Genomic DNA, 22,652 nt, shown 5'->3' with positions numbered 1-22,652 from the left:
CTGCAATTATTATGATTACTTATTACTGCTGCCTTTTGTTTCGTTCCGTTTCGTTTTGCTTTTGTTTTTGTTTTTTTTTCTGCCATCTTATTATATTGTAGCCCATTTTTGTTCGCTTGACTTTGCTGCTGACGCCGCTGCGGCAATTTAATGGCGGCGCAACCAATTGCAAATATTTTCCAAATTGTATTGTGCATTTCATATTTTCAAAGCTATTTTCCGAAGGTTGCACATCCTTTGCAAAAGCCGCCGATCGCCGATCGTTGTACACGAATGGTTTAGCTTATTGTCACAAATTAAGATAGCTTCACTCGAGATCTGAGCAGCCAGCGACGACTTAATGCGGCAGCAAATTGCCAGCTACAGCTCGCCAGCCCCCGGCTCTCGGTGCTGGTTCTCTGTTATTTGGGCCAATAAAATTACGAGGTTGTATTAAACCACTGCCTAACACCATATAATTTCGATGGCCTCCAGTGGCGACCAGTGAAAGAAAGAAAGAGAGAAAGAGAGGGAGAGAGGAGTGAGAGGCGATCAAGCGAATGCCAGCAACAACTTATTGAGTCGTTATACTCGTAGAAGAAATCGCTGTGGTGCTTCCATAAATCTTAAGCGTTGGCAAAAATTCCATCAATATGCAAAATTTTTCAATTAAAATTGCCCAGCCAAATGGCAGGTGGGACACCATATACAAAAAGCCAAAGATAACTTTGCCATATGCGCAGATGACAACCACAATGCGAATGCGAGTAATAAACAAAGTAACGACTGTGAAATACCCGAACTGCAGCAATTAACTCTAGTTGACGGGTTTGTTTATTGACGCTGATTAAGTTCAAGTTGACGAGACGTGTGTTTTATGATTGCTCGTTTAATGTAGAGCATGCCCTTGCTCTGATTTGAGTGTAGGTATTGAATCAACAACACACACAGATATGTACATGCAGAGCGGCAATCGGCGTCAATTTATGTGCAGGCAGCGCCATTTTCACTTCATTGTATCGCGACCAACGTCAGACAGCAAAAAATTAATAAAAACCCAAGTAAAAAATGGAGCAACAATAAAACAGAAATGGCATAAAAAAAGAATAAATAAAAAAGGGGGAAAAATGAAAAGAACGGCGAAGGCGTAAGGCATTGTGAGTGAGAGAACAGCATCAACAGGAGAAACAACAACTGACAGGAAATTAGTTTCCATTTTTTGATGAATGCTTCGACAGGATTGCTGCTGCGTTGATGCTGTGATGTCTCCTTTTTTTCTCCCTCACTTTGATGGCTACCTCTGCTCCTCTTCCTGCCTTGGGGCTGAGGGTTGAGAGTCGGGTTCGAACTGAGGTTGGGACGTGAGTCAGGATCGTCAGTCTGGGCATAAATTGCCAACGATGTGACAACTGCTAGCCACGCTTCAGTATGACACACACACTCACGCATTCTCCTTCAGAAAAAACAGGAGGAATTGCTGCAACTTCCTTTTGCTTCATTCATTCAACAATAAAATATTAACAGCGAGTAAATAATGCGAGAGAAAGCAATCATTGCATAGTCAATGTTCGGTTACTCTTGAACGTCCGGCTGTCAATAAACGATATCCTGCAGGTAAAAGGATGCCCATAAAGCACATGTTAAAAGCACCTTAATAAGAAAATACATGTTCTTGGCTTATATAAATTATCTGACGATTTAGTTCCTTGACGTAACGCAACTTTGTTTGCTTTTATGCGAATATTATCGCTGGTCTCACACCCAAAAAAAAAATATTATTTTTTCTCGCAAATCCCGAACATACTATACAGCCTTATGTACTGATAAATATAATAAATAATTGTGATGTGGAAGCCGACTTAGTTCCGTCGTTTCCAGGAAATGTTAACCAGAGCTTTTCAGGTTCAACTAATATAGAGAGATATTCGTACATTTATCGTCCGTTTTGTGGATGTTCATTCAAAACGCATAAAGTTGTTGGCTGTCATTTTATATGGTCTCACATCATATCATAAATTGCACCATGTGTTGTCCCAAAAAACAAATTAACAAATTAAAGAAGCGGGTGTCGTTAAATGATGCCAGCTTTTTCACTGCTTTTTGTTTATTTTTTTTTGGGGATATTTTTGGGGCCCCCCTTGTTCAGTTAAATTACTCGAATTTCATGTCACAAAACATTGATTTATTTGCTCAAAGACGCGCTGGCATTTAAATGCACTTTTGATTTACAATTAACAAATAAATGTTATGATGAGTGGGATCTTTGGTATGCCGCCGGCAGCTGTCTGCTGTTTTACGGGATTCGAATGGGCATGAACACTGAGATGAGGATTGGGGATTGGGAATGGGAATGGGAATGAGAATGAGTTTAACCATAGAAAATAAGCCTGGTGTTGGCCTTGTTGGTTACGCTCGTAAAATGCCAACTAAGCGTTGAGAGTTCAAATTCTGTATGCTGAATGTTGATTAAAACATCTTCAGCATAGAGTTATGATTCGACTGTTTCAGTGTGCATGTGTGTGAGTCCACTTAATAGCCCATTAAACGACTTGGCAGCTGAAAATATGGAAGATGCCTTCGCAGCGCAGCGCAGCGTCAATGCAAGCGGGAGGCTTTCACATCTAGCGAGAAACAATAAATCCTTATTAAATGCACAGCGAGTCCAAACTATTAACTGATTTTCTTTTGAATACGCACACAGATCATAAATCAAGTTTACAGCCGCATTGGCAACTCTTTTTTCTCTCTATTCAATTTTTATTAGTTTTTGATTTTTCAACTTTTGTGGGGCATCGAATGCACTTTGAGACATTTTAATTACTGCTTAAAATGCTGATTTACTGCCATTAGTCGTAATAAATAAGTGGATATATAATTCTTTAATATTCAACAATGAAATCATGCTTAGAGAAATCGACTAGATGATTAACATGTTAATAGGGAGTTTCTATGAATCGAATATGTTGATTCAGATAATTGGTGTTGTTATTACATTTACCTCAGGTTTTTTATACAATTTTCTTATAGCTTTAGAAACCTCTAATATACTTTAGGAAATTATAATTTAAAGTTGATAGAATAAATTTTAATCAGTCAGTTAGATTTTATTAATGATATCATTCTTAATTCTTGCAGCTGTAATTTTGATATAATATTCTTTTTCTTTGTAAAAAAATATACTTATTTGCAGCAATAAATTCGAGGACAATTTATTTAATAAATCATTTATTTTTGCACTTTAGATATACAATATTATTTCACTTTCATTTTCACTTAGAATTTCTTTCAGACAACTGTCTAGGTTACTGAACTCTTCGGAAACATATTCCATGAATCTCTGCTCAATTGCCACCATACAAGTCTGTTCTTCTTTAACGGTCTACAAATAAAATACGTGATGACACATCAATATAAAAATTGTGTAATAGGTACTTACAGCAGTTAGTTTTATGCAAATATCAATAGCACCATTATAGTCTTCTACAAATGTATTGAGGAGGGGTAAGTAGTGCAAAAAACATTGTAGACCTGATTCCGATTCCGATTCAACATCACTGATTGGGACAAAGATATCCTCAAGACTCCTTGCTTGGACCATGGATTCCGTTGGCATTAAAACCATTGCGGCGAAAATCACTAGCAACAATCGGATCACTTTCAACGACATTATTCTTCCTCGAACTTTTAACTGGTAATAATTTGTGCAATTTGAGCTGCAATATTATGATACAAGAGTCATAGTAGATTGTCTATCAACTTGTCATTACTATAAATTTTTTATCTTATCTAATCAGATAAGATTCAAAAGAAATTATTAACTTAGTCATTCTAAATACTATTGCACTTTAAGTGCTGAGATCAACGTGATGATTCACGTTCATTCATTATTTATTTTCATCACGTTGTGAATTTGGCTCCTCATAAAACCAATTGAGTGACTAAACGCTTAACCCTCTTACGATCGAATTAAATTTTGGTGGTTTAATATATGATGGGGTTGTATTAAGAATAATATAGAATTTCATTTAATTCTAAAACTATACGATATTTTGTCAAATGCAGAAAATAGAACAGATGACTGAAGTGAAAATAAATAGAAATAAAGGAAATTAAAATTTAAAGATATATGTTACCCAGATCTTTTTTAGTGAAACGACAATGTCGCTTTTATAAACTTTTTTCCGAAAGAAAAAAGTGTCTCAAACTTTTTTAGGTAAAACGAAGTAAGTTTTTTGCTAGCAAAATGGAATCTTCATGTTGCCGATGTAAAGATAATATAAAACTTATGTTATATTGATAAACTGATTGTCCTTTCTTAAGCTTTGGACAGCTTAGTTTTATTGTGTTTTATAATACACCGTTTGTCATGATTTTTATGTATTACTTACAATCTGTAATAAACTTTAATATTTTGTAAAGAATTGACCATATATTAAAATAATCATATTTAAATAAAAATTAAACTATAAAAAATGTGGTTAAAGTTGATATTATTAAAACAACAAATAAAAAATATTGAGTACAAAAAGGTAATTGTTGGACTATCAATTTTAAGTGGAAAGAATAATTTCTAAGTAACCATGTTTGCATTTATGTCTATTACATCGATAATAAATGCAAATCAGTGTTTGATGTTGGTGTAATCAATATAAAGCGACAGCGATCTGTACTGATCACGAATTGTAAAGTTGTTATTGAAGTGGTAACAAACTCATTTGTTAATTATGTTGCCTGGAACAAGGAATTGCAGAATAATTATGCCACGATCAGTAACACGATCAAAGGCCAGAGCCAAGCCAGGCCAAAGCCAAGCCAAGACTAGCTATGGCTAGGCTAAGAAAAAAAAAAAAAACAGTGAGCATGCTAAACCTTTGCCTTTTCGCTGCGATCACTAAATACTTGGCCTTAGCCTGGTCTAAACGATCGTGAAAATCAAAACAACATAATCATAAAATGCGCAAACTAAACGTGGCGTTCCTGCTGCTGTTTCTCCTGTTACTCTTCTTGTTATTGTTGTTGTTCTTGTTGTTGTTGTTGTGCTGTACTTTAAGTTGTTTATGCTGTTGTTGTTACTGTTCATTGGTCTCTGCGTCTAAATGGCACTTGGCCCAAGCCCAAAGCGTTGACTCTGGCAGCGATAAGATCGTAAGCAACCAACGACAACGACAACAACTTGGACGATCGACAGTAGTTCGCCTGGTTGGCTGCCACGTTGCCACTCCGCTGCCTCAATGGCTGGCTTGCTGGCTAGATGCTGCACTCTCGCTGCACTTTTATTATCGGCAGGATCGCGCTGGGCATGCAAATTTCCAATGGTAGCCCGGGCCGGGCCCAATGCTTAACGCATGCCGTAAATCACCAATCCGGCGAACAACAACAACAACAAAAGTAACCAGCAGCAGCTGCAACGGCGGCAACAAATTTACAACAACTATGCCGTGCCTGGGATGCACGACGATCTTCCTGCCTTCTGCCTGAGCTGTCCCCCAACACACACTCCAGTACCAGAGAGATTCAGAGTCCCTGGGTAAAGAGTCATGAATCAGTTTTTCATAGCGCAACGCTTTTGTTTGGCGGCCTGGCGATAACTTCATTTTGCGGCTTAATATGCTTGTTGAAGGTCTAGTAACTAGTTGTTTAGCCAGCATTGTTGTTGCAGTTGTGATTGTTGTTGTTGTTACTGCTGTTGCCAAAAGCGTGAACTCTCCAACACCTTGAGCATTTTTGTTGACACAACCTTCTCCTGGGCAACTGGCAACTGGCAACTGGGAAACTGGCAACTGCCAACGACCATGATAATAATTTTCCTTGGCTGTCGATTAAGCACCGCGACAATTTTCCATAGTGTGCCCATTGTAGGCCAGCTCTCCACATTCCCCGTCCCACACTCTCCTTCTAAGCCTTCTCTGCCACCCACTCAAGTCGAGCGCTGAGTGTTTTACAGCCTCTAGCACTTGCCTCTGGGGCAGCTTAAGTTATTTTTTTGTTTTTTGTTGCAGTTCCTTTTCCCGCTTTCCGCTTACTTTGCCGATCCCACTTTGTGCTCCTTGGTTGGAGAGTCGTGAGCTGTCGGCACGATTTTCCATAGCACATGCTGCGTTCTACTTGAGGCCTGGCACTGTTTGTTGTCTTTGTTAGCAGTGGTAGCAGTTAGTTGCCTGCACTTACCACTAAGTTAAGATGTTTTGTCTTTCGGCTTACGCTCACAACTACAGCGAGGTGTATGCGCAATTATCGTGGACAGGCCAAACTACCAGAGTATCAGAGTGCCAGAGTTTCGAGACTCGGTCCAGCTCCAGCTTCAGCTCCAGCTCTGGCTTTGGCTGCTTTTTTTGCTGGAATGCTGCAAGTTAGTTTTTCTTTTTATTGATTTATGATTTGTTTAACACAAAGGCGCATTACAATGCCCAACGAGTGGGCTTTACGAGGAATTTCCTAGCCCGCTCATAAGCCATATCGCCATGCATTTAAAATTGTCTTTACCAAATTTGATGGCAGCCTTAAACTTCATGCCACATTTGGTTGCAACAATAGTTGCAATCACGCTGCTGCACCAGCGATACAGCGACTCCAACTGGCCTGTGGTCATTTGGTTGTGCTGTCAGGCTGCTCTCCACTTTCAACACTCATAAACCAGGCTTAACTTAACATGAATACAACTCAAATATCAAAATATTTTATATGCACGCTTCCCCCATTTACCTTCCCGCTCTCTCCACTTGTATTTTGTGCCTTTGTTGTGGGGATTTTGACGTTCGCATTTCGCATGGTTGGTTCGCCTCGCCTTGCGTTGCCTCGACTCCTCACCTGGTTTGATTGCCCGGCTTTTGGACGTGTCTGGAAACTAGTCGAGCACTTTCATGGCAGCCTGCATGCAATTTATTTAGTAAATGTTGGCAAAAATTAGACAACTGAATTAATTTTCATAGCGACAAAAAGCTTGAAATATTGTGATCACGGATTAAAGTCATGTAAATTGTTTGCCTTTGGCTTAAATGAGTTCGTTAGTCTGAAAACGTGGATCGAAATATGAGCACACACAAAAACGCAACCAGCTCCTGATTATTCATTTTCCCCCCGTCGCATATGTGAAAACCTTGACTAATTCGTTAGAGCATCCAAAAACCCATACAAGTTAACACTTTCTTTGACGGCGATCTAATGGTGTGGCATGATCATTAGGTCTGTCAATTTTCCCACTTCAGGGCCGAGCTGCTGAAGAAGTTCTATTGACATAAGCCTCCTCTACCGTTTGAGGGCTGCCGTTTGTAATCTGCCCCGCCCCATGACAATAACAAAAATAATAATGAAAAGTGCCAACTAAGCATGAATTGTGATAAGTCAAATTGTAAACAAATCAAACAACGAGACTACGGCTCCAAACTGTCTGGCATATTGGCCATATAAAGCTGGGGCATGATCATCGCCAGACACGGAGTCTAACCAAAAAAATAAAAAACTCGGCTCTGGCCTTGGGTTTCAGTTGCATTGTTGATTGATTTATTGTGGCGATCGCCTCGCATCAATCCACAAAAATAGTAATGATGAAAAATTAATTCTCGTCAATGGGCAATTGTGATGGCGATCGCGATCACTTTTCATATTCAATTTGAGCCTTGAAGAAGTGAATTTCAATTGAATCAAATCAAACAACTGTAATGGAGAAGTTCTATTCAAAAAGTTCTTCAACAATTATTTATTGGTCTGCTTATCACCGAAATTCTCATTTTTTGTGCGTCTTTTGTTGATCGTACTTTCTTCTCTTTTTTTTTTGGGCTAATCATCGTTTATTGAAATTTCTATCTATGGGAAAGCCAAGATACAGATACAGAGTATGGGCTTTGACAATCGCCGCCCCGTAAGTCCAAAGTCGGTTCGTAATTTATTAACTGATTAGGCATTCATACGTGCAATGATTAATAACAAATGCAGCCAAACATTGTTAACCCCAGGTTAATTTACGCTTTAATCAATTGGGTTCATTTACACCAGCCAACAACGACTCCAACTTCAACTCCATCTCCATCTCCGACTTCGACTTCAACTTTGAGTTGATTCCCAACTCGTGAGCTGCCCTGGGGCCCATCATTTGTTCTGCTTGATGACGCGACCAATCGGCCAACGATCCATCGATGAGTTGTTGTTGCTGTTGTTGTTATTGTTGGAACGCTGTTGGGACGGCTTGAAGATTGAAGTCAAAACACTTGGGATGGGATAATTGCAAATTGAATTATTGCTGAAAATATGTATATTGAAAATTACTATATTTTGTGCTACAACACATTCAAATTGATGACTTGATTGATCGTACCCGGCCAAGTGTCTTGATTAAAGGAGCACCGCTTCACGTTTCCAGCCGCGTCAACTCCCAATTGCCTCTCTTTTTTTTCTCTCCTTGGCGGCGCTCACTGAAATTAAGTTAAACAAATTTTATAACACCTTTTGCTTCGGCACACTCGGCACTCTCAACACTCTTGCCACTTGTGGCACTCACACATGCAACGCGGAATGCAATCAGTTTTTACAAATGATGATGATGCCACAGGTAAGCTGAGAGACAGAGAGAGATTGGGAGAGTGCAGCTTCGGGGACTTGGAGACGGAGACTCGTAGATTACTCTCATACTTAACCTCACTCACTTATAACAATAAACTAAATTGCAGCTGGGTCCGCACTCTTCGATCAGAAACAAAGTGTGCTATAAGTATCTCGTAGTTACATCTCTGCAGTTGTTAACGTCGCCTTCCTCTTCACTGCCTTCCTCCCATCCAGGCTGAACAATGCCCGTTGTGATTAAGTTGAACGTTCGCTGAAAGATCACACAACATTGGACCGATCATGTTGATCAGGCAGCGGCTAAAGCATCCAAACTATTTAGCGGGTTGATCAACATTTTGCTTTTAAGTATTCAAGTAGATAAGAGTATCTTTTGAGTATTAGACTTACTGTAATAAAATATTATGTTAAAAACCTTTCTTCTTTAATTTACTAAAACTGATATCCAAAATTAAGTCAAGTATACATACATATATATATATATAAATATTGTGTTTTTTCATTACTTAAATACTACTTTAAAGTTTTTTTCATTTTCTATTATTCACATTTTTATTCTTTTATTTGAAACCGATTACTTTTTAAATTCAATTTTCTAAAATAAAAAATTCCTTCAGTAATATTTTTAATTATTTTGTTGAATGTGAGATGTGCAATTTTATTCATTTGCTTTAAAAAAGGATGGAATTCCAACAAATTAAATAATGTAAATTTTATTTATATATATCATCTTACAAACTTAAATAAATTCAAATTTATTGTAGCATAATTGCTGTTCCACAAAAATGCAAACATTGTTTTTTTTATTATTATTTTTTTAATGTAATTATTTTACTTTTAAATTTTCTAATAAAGTGCTGAAGGCGTTGTTAGTTAAAAGAATTGAAACTTTGGTGGAAATTTAATTTTTGTAATTGGTATATTCAATAGGTAACCCTCGCAAGTATTCGCATAATGATCGGCAATTTCAAAAACACCTCAAATGCCGCTAACGATGACCGGGAGGCGGGTCAGACTAGAGGCAGTTAGGCATCGACACCCGCGCTGATCAGTTGCCCCATTCCTCAGCTGGTCACTTGCTGTGCCTGGCCAGCAACGTCCAGGAGACGCAGTAGGTTATTTATCGTGAATTGAGTAGTTAAATTACTCAATTTTGATGAGGCCGCGCTGGCATCACTGGCAACAGGCCAAGATCAGTGAGTGGATTGAGTGAAGGAGCTTATCGGCTATCGACGATCGACTTGGATGTGTGTGTACACATCTTTTTTATTTTTGTTTTTATTTTTTGCCAAACAGGTCAGATAAACCAGTCAATTATTTAAGCTGACGAGCGCGGCTGAAAAGAGATCTAATCGATGGTAGAGAGCAGCGGAAATGCACTTGGCCAGCGTCGCAACTATGAAGAGCAAGTTGCTCAGCTCATTCGGTTGCAATTAGCTGGTTTCTCTTGCTGACAGAGGGCCAGGTCGCTTGCACTTTAATTAAAAGACGATAAATTTGCCAATCTGAATGCAGATTCGCAGTAGGCGCATCCGCTGTGTCAGGCAAAAACTTGACAGGCCGCGCCGCGTGAAGTGATATTTATTTATTGTTTGTACCCAAAGTGGCAACACAAAAGCCAAGGTGTTAATTTGTTGTTGGCCCATGACTAGAGGAGCAGAAACAGAGACAGAGAGAGAGGGAGAAAGGGAGAGAGGATGTGGAGATGGCTCGTTTTGCAGCTGCCGTTGCGGTTGCAATGTAAACCTTCCACTTCCATTTCGATATGGAGATGGAGCAGCGCGCGTCTGTTTCCCATTCATACTCAGAGACTGAGACTGAGACTGGAACTGGGGTTTGGCCTGCTTTTGCCGCGCTTTTGGCCTTTTCATTGACGCTAACGAACATTTTTGTGCGATTTAATCCCATTTCATGGTGATCCTGCACAATTGCCACCCGTGCCCCCCAGCTTGAGCTTCGGCTTGAGCCCGTGCCTAAGCCTCGCTTGCAGCTACCTTCAGCTCCCTCAGTTCTCAGTTCTCAGCTCTGGCAATTTATTTGCCGCGCATGCAGACGACGACGACGACGACAACACCGACGACGACAACAAATTCGAGCGCCAAATGATGCCAAGCGGCTGCTCGAGCTCCCACTTTAGGTTGACGTGATTTATTGGCACACTGGGCAGTACCTGAGGGCGTTTTGTCGCAAATTAGTTGCATTCGGCTTCTGTTAATTTAGCGACTGCAACAGCAGCAGCAGCAACTGCATCGACAGCAACAGTAAGAGCAACAGCGACTGCAACGTCGACTGAGATGACGGCGTTAAATGCAACGCAAATTGTGATAATTTATCGAAGCAGCTCGCCCAAAGTTAAACAGAAATTACGGGCATCTGACAGGCCGCACACATCCAAAAGCCGCGATGCCAGCCGCCAGCCAGGTCCCTGAGCCAGATATCGCATCCAGATGGAAAGCAAAAAAAGCAGAAAAAAAACAACAAAAAACCCGTTTTTGTGGCCAACAAATCAACGCCTCAAATTGTGCAATTTATGCGCCTTAACCTCGACTTGTTCACTGGCCACCTTCAACTTGATTATTTATTAATTTGACATATAAACTCGATTGTGGCTAATTGCGCTAAACGAGCTGCCATCCGACATCCTTTCGTTTTCGCTTTTTCGCTTTTAATATGCAATAACTCAAGGTTGGCATCATTTTTAAATAATTATGCCAATTAAAGGCGTTAATCACATTAATCGACACTTGCTTTATTCACTGCTTAAATTTGTGTTTTACCATATTCGGCATCTTTAAAGACTTACTCTTTTTTTTTCTTTTTGCCGTGTTGTGTGTGCTCATCAATCAGCGGAATGATATGACAGCATTGTGGCTCTTTATCTATGGTCTGTTCTGTGGTTTGCTTCTAATTTCAAATTGTCTACACGAATCTATTAACAGGGGCCATTATAGCGGGTCGAGTGCATCCCCAGCACATGTCACTTATCAGCCAATGTCAACCAGCCGCCAGCCGCCAGCCGCCATCCGCCATTGTTGCCCAAGCATTTGATGTTTGGTAACCCTCGTGGCTTCCTCTCCCATCTATCTACTCGACTATTTGATCAGCATCATCATCAGCAGCTAACGTTTTCTATGGACTCTTGTGTCTTAATTATGTCAGCGGGCAATCGAGTGTTAATAATCGCATATTTATAATCGTATTAGTCGATGTCGCTGCAGCTTCGTTGCCGCCGCCATCGTTGGCCTGTGAAAACAAACAATAATATTTCACACTGTGCTACAGATAGAGACAGACATACAAACACGGTAAATAGAGTAAGAAAGAGATATATATGTATATACAGTTGTCTACGTGCACATTGAGTAAATTTGTTCAATGGTTTGCTCATAATGAAAACTATACCACGATTTTTTATGCCATTCATATGGCACTTCAAAGTCAATTCATATTTGCTTCTGCCCTTTGTCTGTCCATCTCATCTCATCGCTTACACTCTTTTTAACACATTGAGCGACTTGTCTCTCTGTCATTCAATTCAATAATCAGTTGACATTTATTATAATGCCCTGGATCTCTGATTTGGTTTGGCTCATAATACCAATTCGTGATGCTAGAGGCAGATGTAAGAGACACCAATCGATGGCACGCAATATTTTTTGTCTCATTAAGATGAATACAAAACGATAGGGATAAGTTTACGACTTAGCACTAAGATTTGGTAAGCAATTTAGTTGCAATTAATATATGAATTTATTAATATTTCATAATTGAAAATTACTCACATTGGAATACCTTAAAATATAAAATAAATCAAATTGAATCTTTATTTTTCTGGTGTAAAAGTAGAAATATAAGCGAAGACTATTCTATAATTAATTACTTGAAATAAAATAAAAAACTATTAAGAAATGTAAACTTAAGTTATATGAATTTTATAACTAATCATAAAAAAATACATTATTATTTTTTCAAAAGTGTTAAAGCATAATTTTTTCTTATTTCAAATTAGTTATACGTATATATTTTATTATTAAATTGTTATAGCGAAATTGCAAGTTAACACTTAATTTAGAATAAATGGCTTAAAGTCAAATAAAAATATATTATTCATTAAAAATGTACCATGGTTTATCCAATCTCCAATCTGGTTGTCATCAATATGAGCTCCCATAACACGTGCAGGACGCCGTCTTTTGAGACGTGCCGCTATCATAAATATCCGAAGAGAAAAGCGATTAACGATTTTTTCCTTTTAAAAAAGAATCAAGCGTGCAGGCGTGGAGGGAAATCTAGGAAATTATTTGACACCGTAAAGAAGAAGTCGAGCACAACAGTAGCGGCAGCACAACTTTCATCTGTTATCCTTTATTTTTTGTGTTTTGTGTTTTCTTGAAATGCATTTGCAATTGGAGTCCAAATCAATAAGCAATCATATTTACAGCGAGCTATGCTTTCTGGCTCATTGACTTTCATTTCATAAGCATAAGCAGCAATTGCCAATTGGTTATCCCTATTTAGGACACGGTGAGTCCTTCACTCGATGCAGACTGTCATTTAATTGTCCTTGAATGGATTTCGGGAAAGTGAAATCACGCGCTAACAATTGAAAGGATTCATTAATAAAATGTTTAATAGCATATACAGCATATCCATATCTCTTTCGAGTAGATGCAGCCGCCGTATGTCCTTTTGTACTGAGCTCCCGATCTGTTCCCATCCCCTTTCCCTTTCCCTTAGCCTTGCGATGCGACGCGCGGCGTAAAATGTTTTACGCTTCGTTGCATTGAAATTCATTTGAAAACGATTTTTCTTTCAAGCCACTTACACAAAACACAACACACACACACACACACACTCTCGCATTGCAAACAGTGAAGTGAAGTTAATTTATTAGACATTTTGTACGCATTAAATGGCAGAAGGACATCATCATCATCATCGCTACGAGAAGCATCCACAGCCTGCGTCGAGTCTATTAAATACGTGTTCGGTCCATTGTCTGCCTCGAGTGCCAGTTTCATTGCCTGGACCCTCTCTATCATGGAGTGGTTGTTTGTATGACTCTGTGCAGGATCATTGATGTTGTATATACATCGGGATCATTGCGGCAGCCGCGTTTTACTTTTATTTCTCTGCTTTGCTTCTCTCTTTTTTTGTTACCGCCATGCATCTTTGTCGCCTTTAATTTCTGGTTAATTGTGAAAATATTTATACTCATTTGTGCATTTTGCACCTTTTGCCTTCATCCCCTCTGCCTGTCTGCTCGACTGCCTGACTGACTGGCTAGCTGGCTAATTTAACACTGGGGGTTGGCCAGGAGTTGGTTTGACTTGATTGCCCAAAACAATTCCAACATAAAAGTCATTAGGGGTTACTAAAGTGGCGATGAATTTTCAAATTTTAACTTGATTTATAATAGAATCTCTCTCTATCTCTCTCTCCATGTCTATCTCGCTCTGTCCGTAATGAATTTCATTTAAATTAACATTTGAAATTTATTGAGCATTTCAACTGTGGGCAGTTTTTGGGTGCTTGACTTGCCATCTTTTGCCTTGAGGGGGCAAACAGTTTGTCTGTTTTGTATCTTTAAGATCGTCTACTGCAGATAATTCAAGCGCCTGTGTCAAGGTTCCACTTGAGTTTTGCTGCTGGTTCGCATGAAAATTAAGTGAGAATTATTGAAAATAAATGAAATGATAATCAAGCAATTGTTCGAATTGTGTGTGTGGGAATGCAAAAAAGGACATAGACAATTCCGTTCTGACTTTAATCGATTGAAACTTCCGTTGGATAAATGGGCGAGTACAATGTATTGAGGATAAGTATAATCAAGGAATTGTTTGAGTATAATTCTGATACTTAATTGTCTTATTGAAGAGTTTAATTAATACGCATTGAATGCGAGTACTTATGAGATACTTTTGAAATAAATGGAAAATAATTGATTATTATTTTAAAGTTCAAAATGTTTTCCGATACAAAATTAAACTTTAAACACATCATACAAGATTACTTAAGAGAAACCTTAGAAGAAAATACAAATATTTAATTGTGCATTAAATTTTAAAGTTAATTAACCGCTTTGATGTGTATGCAAGTTAAATAATAATGTAATATTCATACTTGCAACTTTCTTAATGTTTATTTAACATTATCAATTACTTTAAAAGAATCAGTTAAAATTAAAATAAATGTTCAACAAAATGGATTATACATATTAATGTAAATTTAGGCAAGCGACATTTGTGAAGAAATTAAGAAAGTTTTTAATAACGAATCACAAAAATATTGCTAATGTAATAATTTTAGTTCTATTTCTAATAACAAAATTAAATATTAATATGAGTTAGTCACAAAAATGTGTAATTATAGTAGTAAATAGTTAAGGAAAATTGAAAAAATTGAGCTGGTGTCACTTGGTTATTGCTGTTGTTGACACGCCTGGGATGCGATGATTTATTGTGGCGGTCAAAACATGTGTTGGAAATGACAGCTACTTGCAGCATCTGTAACGCCGCCGACGCCTTTGCCACCGCCACCGCCACCGACACATCCACCGCCTTTGCTTTCGCCTTGCGTTTGTGATGTTCGGCCTGGAAACGCCGCGTGTGGTTGCCACTGTGGCATTGAATGTTGTTGCTTTCCGGGGAATTGTGTTGTTGCGGTTGCGCCCAACTTGTCTGCCACTAACGATCCTTGCAGCGGCAATCAGTCTGACAACGAGATCTCTTCGCTGCTCGTATTTCCGCCCTCGTGTGGGAATTTCCGCGTCTGTAATTGGAGCAGGTTTGTCTACCAGATATGAAGCGCCGATGTCGATGCCGATGCCGATGCAGCGTACAATCTATAATTATCAATTTTGTTCAAACAATTAATAAACATTTAAGGAATTTACAATTCGCTGCAGGCTGCCAGCGGAAACAGCTGCGCTGCGAAGATGAAGAAAAATGTGGTATTATTATAACTAAGACAATTATTTTTAATAAAAAATGTTTAATCGGTAAATATTTTAATTGACAAAAGTATTCTATCATTTCTAATAAAAAAATAAATGCATATTCAACTTTAATTTGATGTTTGAAATATTTTATTTCTCCCTAAAATGTTAACTGTCGCTTAAAAGTTTTAAATATATTAAAAATCAGATAAAATATTTGTGGTGTCTATCTAAATTATTTTCTAAAATAGAAACTTAATCTCAACTCTCACATCATTAAGCGTTTGACGCGCTTTATTGTTAGGGAGAGCTAAAAGTGAATTTCCCTTGCAGTTGGCACTTATCAAATTAAAAGTCGAAAATCTAATTTATGTGTATGCCAAAAATTTCACACCATGGCAAATGTTTTGCATAGCTTTTCCCAGGCATTTTGCCGTTTGCTGTTTCGCTGTTTTTGTTTTCTCGCTGAGATTTTAATCGGTCGCCGTCAGCTGCCCGCTGCGCGTTGTTGTTCGCAATGAGCTGGCGCTGGCGGCTCTCAGCTCTCAGCTCGGATGCGGCTCGGCACGCACAGTTAGCTGGAAACAATGGCAAAACACACACAGCATTTGAATGTCAAAAACTCTGGCAGCGGCGGCTCTCGGTCATGTCAGGCGGCCATTTTGCGTTGAAAGGATAACAATACAAGTACTCGTTATACGTTATTCGTTATACGTTATAGTGTATATAGCAATAATATACCCCAATCTGCCTAGCTCGCCTCATGTTCATAATGGCAATGCTTTTTTGGCAATTGACCAGCATGAATGTGCCTCTCGTTCCCCTCGCCTCTTTGGCTGTCAGCAATAATGCCAGTATAATGAGACAGACGACGCCATTAATGCAATTGCCATTCCATAGCCATTTGCATGTCGATTTGACTGCCTGACTGCCATTTGTGCTGCACACTCAATCGCACAATAATAACAATAAATTTGATGAAAATTGCATTTCATACCATTTCATGCCTTATGTGTCAGTAGGTTGATTAAATTGCCCCTGTTACGCAGCAAAATGGCGGCAAATACGCCATCCATACAACATGAGATTGCCAATTCCCGATTACGCACACAACTGTGCAAAAGCTTTATGAGATTTCACACAGACAAGGCGCACGTATGACGTGAAAGCTGCATAATGAATGTAGACAACTAATACAAGCGCATATTAGAGCAGAGAAACATGGGTTTATTTTAGTGTCATATTTTTGTGATAATTTATGATGCATCTCTAGTTTCTGTGGAAACTCTTTTTGACACGAACTCATTAGGCAGCATCTTTGGGTCGCTCGCTCAGTGGCGTGAAAAATATGAGTCGCATTAATGAGGCGTATGAGGAAAGGGCTAACAAGGAGCAACTGTTGCTGTTGCTGTTGCGGTTGCTGTTGCAACTCCCTCTGCGCGTAATGCGATACACAAAGAAAGCGACGCGTCGCAAAATGTGCGACAAGTGATCCACCTCTGGCGCCAGTTCTGTGCATGCTTCGTAGAGAAAGTAGTTGGTCATGCTGTCTGCCAAACCTTTATTTTTCCTCTCCCCAGACTTTTCACTAATCGGACTAACTACCGTTTAATGTTTTGAGCAGCCGAGCTGCCACGCCTCAGCACAACTCGGATGCAGCTGTGAGTATGATATATAATATTTACTACTATATTTTTCGAAATGCTTGAATAATTCCAATATTAATTGATAATTACTCTGTGTAGTATGTGTGTGTGCAGCATTTGAACTTGCCACAATAATTCACCAAATTAGACAGGCAATTTCAATTTTCCAATGCCAAACGGGGCTAAAGCCAAAACCCAAACCCGAAACTTTATCAGCGCTAATTGTCAGCCCAAATCCATAAATCTTTGGCTAGCCTCTGCGATAGTTACAACTTCTACTTGGATGCTGTAAGCGAGGGGTTATCTCTTGCACATAATTACATCGTTGTGTGAGAGACTGAGAGAGTGCCTTGCTCCAAGGAGAAGGGGAGAGAGAGAGAGTGAGGCGCGATAAGCGTTTTGCCGTTGGGGCTAGTCAAGCGTTATGCCGGCTGATTAGAGCGGAAAGGGATGAGGAATGGAGTACACACACGCACTCACACACTCACACACTCAACGACAGCGTCAATTACACAGAGCGAGCTCGTTGTGTTGATAAGGCAACTGGCTGTCAGCAGTGTTATCCTTCCATGGCCAATTACAAGCACAATGTTTTAATTTGAGCAGATAAGTCGAGGGTCCCTCTAGGGGACGGAGAGAGAGAGTGAGTGTGGGGAAAGGGGTTAAGCTAGGCCAAACAATTGCTGATACCAATTTATTGAATTCGAGGCTCGGGGTTTATTGAACTTGCCACAAAAATATTAAAAAGAAACAAATCAGTTTTGATAAGCAGCCTCGTCTCTGGTTTCAGTTCGTTTATTGTTGCTGTTGTTCTTTTCGGTTTGCTGTTGCTATTGGCGCTGCTTGCCGGTGCTGTGGCTGTTGTAGCGCCTCTGCTTTGCAACACAATGCACTGGCATTGTTGTTTTTAGTGTGCACCTTTAGTTTGGGCCGCGGGTCGCCGCGTCAACATCTTTTACACGCTTTCAAATTGCAAAAACTGTAGCAAGCAGCTAGCGTCTTGGCTATTGTCTCAGTGCCTGCATCCTGGCCAAAAGACCCCGACCAGGTCCACTCCATTGTTTCAATCAGTGGTCGGGCATTGTTGCCCAGCGGCATTTGCGAAACACACATATACACACACACATACACAAAACTACAAAAATTTTACACCTCTTTTGTGTCAGTGTGCGGAGAGTGTGTGTTGTTTTTGCTAGCAATTGTATTTTAAAGAGGTTCAAGTGAAGCGCATCTAATTGCCAGCGTGCCAGCGGCGATACGGCAAGTTCCAAAGTGTTTTCCAAAACTGTTTTTAACGTTTTAACGCCCCGGGCTGCGACTTGCTGGCCAAATTTTCCCGGAAATCAAAAAAGGTGTGCTACAGTTAGCGTTCCTTGTTTTGTTGGCCCGTTGATATATGAAGCGTGTCAACTGCTTCTTTAGTGGTTTTTAATTTGAAAATTGCCCTGGTCACTCCCCCAAACTCGATGCTTGATGCTGGTCAATGCTTCGATCACAGAGGCGTGTGCGTTTGTCCAACAACTGGCGGTCTGAGTGCACAATTCAACAGCCTCCGCTTTGATCCTGGCCAGGAACCAGACTCATTGTCAATACGAATGTGTGTTGTTAGCACCTCCAAAAAGTCAGCCCGCATAAGCAGCGCATAACAAGCATCGAAACGTATCCTTGAGTCGCAATTTAATTGCCTGTCAGTTGTTGTATTTACCAAATGCCAGTTGCCAATTGCAGTCAACAAGCATATGTTCAGATCTCTTTTGCCATGGCACCTCGTATCGCATCGCATTATCATTATCATGCGATCTATCCAAAAATCAGCCCATTATGGAGATGTTTATCATCGCATTTTGCTTGTTTTGATTGCCTCGTTGTGAATATGAAAATCTGTGAATCTTCTGAGCAAAACCTCCCCCACATTTATATTGCGAGTTTCATGTTGGCATTGTCTACCCTCATTATTTTTGGCTTTTGTACATGGCAATAAGCCAATTATGTTTAGATTAAGCGGGGCAACAGCTGAACATTGTAGAAAATGGTCCTTAATTGATTTACCCAACAGATACGACATTTATTCATTTCCATATTCGTAATGGCAGCTGCTTTCCACAAATCTGCATATGAATATTTTGCACTTTTGGCCAAGTCATGTCCAGCTGGTGCGTGTGTGTGGCCAAACTCACGTGTCAAGAGAGTCTTCGACGACTCTCTTATGATTTAATAATGAACTCGACGACAATGTGACACGACTTGGAATCCATCAAAAAACAAGAACAACAAAAATTCATAGAGTAGTTCGCTTTAAGAGCTGCTCCCTTGACATCCACATTGCTGACAGGCCAATTGTTTGTTATTTTTCCTTGTTTATTTTTTCAATAGAATTTGCTGTGTGAAAAACAGCAATATGCAAAAGATACACCGAACACTGAAGGCACTTGAGTTTCCACAAGTTGTTGAGCCGTTTGATGAGTGTCAAAAAGGCAACAGAGACTCGAGACTAGAAGACTACAAGCGGATTAGTAGGATTTGGTCTATTGTTGCAATGGATCAGCCAATTTGGAAGTCAAAGTGCAGCAGTCGTCGCATTATGCGCTTATAGGAAAGGTGTCTATTGATTGCCATTTGAGCATTGTCTGGGGGCTCAAACAGCTGCCTCAGTTCGGGCTAAATATTATTGATTGCAGTTCAAATGCGAAACATAATTAAAAGATATTTTTGGCTTGTTCTCTTTTTTTATTATGTGTGCTGAAAGCCGCAGCAAATCTATAGAAATTAAAAAATCCTATAATCCCTTGAGAAATTTGAAATAATTTTTTAATCACTTCAAGTGACATTGAAAACGATGATAATTGAACTTTAATAATTTCCAGTTTGCTGAAAACCGCTGCAAATCTATGAGAATTTAAAAAAAAAAAGGAAATCCTATAATCAATTTAGGATGTTTAAAAAAATGCTCTTATCATTTGAAGTGACATTAAAAACTATGCTAATTCAACTGGAATTACTTTTGCATTGCACTTGTTGAAAATATTTAACAGCTATTTTAATGGTTTGAAATTTATGTCTAACAATTTATTTTATTTCAGTCATAAACAAAGCTATTAAAATTCCAAGGTATTTTCGTTTTCGTTTTAATGATTTCAACGACTCTATTATTATTTTGCTTATCGCATCATCTCAACTTATACGGTTGTGTTTTCTAAATGCTTATTATATGCAACAACACACTATTATATTAAAATTAATATATTCTGAAAGTCACCAAATAGTTGATTATACTTGTTTTTGAAATTGATAGAAAGAATTTATCAGACATCTTCGAAAACAATTATGATAAGCAGAAGTGAATGTTGAGGTATTTAGAACAAAATAAATGAAGTTATTCTATGCTATCTTCAGATCTATCTATCACTTTGTTAGTTGTCCATTTCAAATCAAACAAATGTCATAATACCAGTTTAAACTCTTGATGACTTTCGATCTTTCTTTCGTTCTCAGCTATCAGCATTCTGTTTTTTTTAATTTTGGTGTTTCATTAATTAGCAATCCATAAAGCCAAGTAGCTCACAAATTTCAATCAGGCGAAGGGCAGCGAAGGGAACCCTTTGTGAGAGAGCACAACAACAACAATCGTTGCCATACGTTGCCCATAAATGCGACGGCTGTCGAGGGTCTTGAAGTTCTTCTTGTGTTGTGCTTGCTCGGCTATTGATATAGTAAATTTCATTGGAAATCTTAGAGATTGGTGGCGGTTGATAAGCGTGGAGCAGCGGTTGCAGATGCAACTGCGCTTCATTGTGTCTCTGCCTCGTATCTCTAGGATTATTGGGCAAATGACAACGCGCGTGTTCATTAGCCGCCATAATTTATATGAGCCAACATATTTATTGAATGTTTTGGCAGTCGTTTTAACGGCTAGCTGCAAACTAAAAGTATTTGGCCCAGTCTCATTCTCGTTCTCTCAATCTTAGTTGCTCTGTGTGCATTAGGTAATAGGCTTGGGCCACAGCTGCCATTGCAACGTCATAAACTTTGGACAGACAGTCCGACAGTTGCCACGAGGTCTGCCAAGGCACCTTGGCACTTCTGGGTGTGGTGCCTCAGCGTCTGAGCTCGAGCTCTGGCTCGGGATAAGCTCACAGCATGCAATTATTTTCGAGTGTGAAAATAATAAAACTGCCAATAGAGAAGAAAATTGTGTCCTGCGGTTCCGGGTCGAAACAATTGTCGAAAACTCTGTGCACTTGTGTGTGTGTTTATGTGTGTGTGTGTCTCAACCCAGCTGGCTGCTAAGTTCTAGCATCTAGCTGCTAACTGATTGCAATTTGGTCTACCTAAGAGACGACTAACATAAGTGTGCACAGTGTGTGTGCCACTCGAGACGCTGTGGGTGATGGATGAGCCATGAGCCATGAGCCATGAACCATGAGCCGAGAGCCACTCAGTCTCAAGTGCTTGACTGCTGTTGTCCTTTTGTTTGAGCTAACATTATTCTCTACTTTAAATACCAATTAATAACTGCAGCTGAAGCTGCCAACCTTCTACCTTAAAATGCAATGCAACGTATGAAACAAAACTCGAAACTGGAAACTGGAACACACAAGTGGACAAGTGGAGAGATCATCTTAATCGCTCTCTCTCTCGCTCCTTCACATTTTGGGTTGAGTTTTCTGCAAATATATGAGATGGGGGCCACTTTTCAGTCAGTTGTCAGTTGCTGTTGGTTGTTGATTGTTACTGCTGCCGCTTGGCTGGCGTGAATGCGTCATAATCTTGCCACTTGAAAATGAGCGCAAATATTTGCAGAGCAACCGCCGTCAACTTGAAACAATTAATGTGGCATTTGTGTTACGCCGTATGACTTTCGGCTTCTGCGGCAACAGCGGCAACCGCAGCACCTTCACAAACAAATGCTAATGGGTATGACAAGTCGACGCCGCCGTCGTCGTCGTCGTCTTCGTTGTCGCCGTTGCCACTTACTCAATTACTTTGCCAAACAACGAAGCCAATGGACAACGCGCTTAGTATTTATGATTTATTTGCACCATCTCCATCTCGATCTGCGTCTTCATCTTCGTCATCCTCCGCTTCATCCTCCGTCGGGCCATTCCAACTACCATGCGTCAATATTGACGATGCAAATACGGCAACAGTGCCCAAGCACAGTGTGGTCCGATCACATTGTCAGGTGTCGTCGCAGTCGCCGTCTTCGTCGCCGTCTCCGTCGCCGTCGCCGTCGAGTCCAATCGAGTCGGCACTTCAGTGGCTTCCAACTGTTGCTGTATACTGGCAATATGTAGCGAACCATTGGCCATTGGAGCTCTCGAATACATCTATTATGACTTCAAAGTGCCGTCACGCCAATTGTTTGTGGCAGATTTCTATAAACTTTGACTCACATTTGCCAATTAACTGCGACACTTTGAGTGTGTGGCAAAGCTACCGGGCTCTATAAATAAACCCCAATCACAATACCCCAAGAAGCAGGCAGAACAAGTCGAATTTTGAATACACTAATAAGAATATAGTACATCATAATT

The 22,652-nt window shown here is 39.6% G+C and overlaps 1 protein-coding gene and 2 long non-coding RNA genes across 3 annotated transcripts; all 3 read right to left on the bottom strand.

The window, feature by feature from the left end:
- Nucleotides 1-3,212: 3,212 nt before the first annotated feature.
- LOC133838180 (uncharacterized) lies at nt 3,213-3,691 on the bottom strand. Its single transcript, XM_062269178.1, has 2 exons — nt 3,416-3,691; nt 3,213-3,358 (listed from the first exon to the last, which is right to left on the bottom strand). The coding sequence occupies exons 1-2, from the start codon at nt 3,644-3,646 to the stop codon at nt 3,218-3,220; spliced, it is 372 nt and encodes a 123-aa protein (XP_062125162.1). The 5' UTR covers nt 3,647-3,691; the 3' UTR covers nt 3,213-3,217.
- A 3,948-nt stretch (nt 3,692-7,639) lies between these two features.
- LOC133839259 (uncharacterized) lies at nt 7,640-8,749 on the bottom strand. The gene is made up of 3 exons (XR_009894083.1): nt 8,474-8,749; nt 8,291-8,387; nt 7,640-8,215 (listed from the first exon to the last, which is right to left on the bottom strand). It is a non-coding gene; the product is annotated as an uncharacterized LOC133839259 (long non-coding RNA).
- An 11,870-nt stretch (nt 8,750-20,619) lies between these two features.
- Nucleotides 20,620-22,438, bottom strand: LOC133837639 (uncharacterized). The gene is made up of 2 exons (XR_009893840.1): nt 22,093-22,438; nt 20,620-21,782 (listed from the first exon to the last, which is right to left on the bottom strand). It is a non-coding gene; the product is annotated as an uncharacterized LOC133837639 (long non-coding RNA).
- Between the last annotated feature and the right edge of the window lie 214 nt (nt 22,439-22,652).

Source organism: Drosophila sulfurigaster, chromosome 2R, assembly GCF_023558435.1.
Source record: "Drosophila sulfurigaster albostrigata strain 15112-1811.04 chromosome 2R, ASM2355843v2, whole genome shotgun sequence".
Taxonomy (NCBI): domain Eukaryota; kingdom Metazoa; phylum Arthropoda; class Insecta; order Diptera; family Drosophilidae; genus Drosophila; species Drosophila sulfurigaster.
This window is presented reverse-complemented; position numbering and strand designations above follow the sequence as displayed.

What these genes read in the sequence shown, in the direction of transcription:
- LOC133838180 (XM_062269178.1), bottom strand. Translation starts at nt 3,646, where the DNA reads ATGTCGTTGAAAGTGATCCGATTGTTGCTAGTGATTTTCGCCGCAATG. An exon ending in TTTGCATAAAACTAACTGCT is followed by an intron (nt 3,359 to 3,415) that starts GTAAGTACCTAT and finishes TTTTATTTGTAG; the next exon opens with ACCGTTAAAGAAGAACAGAC.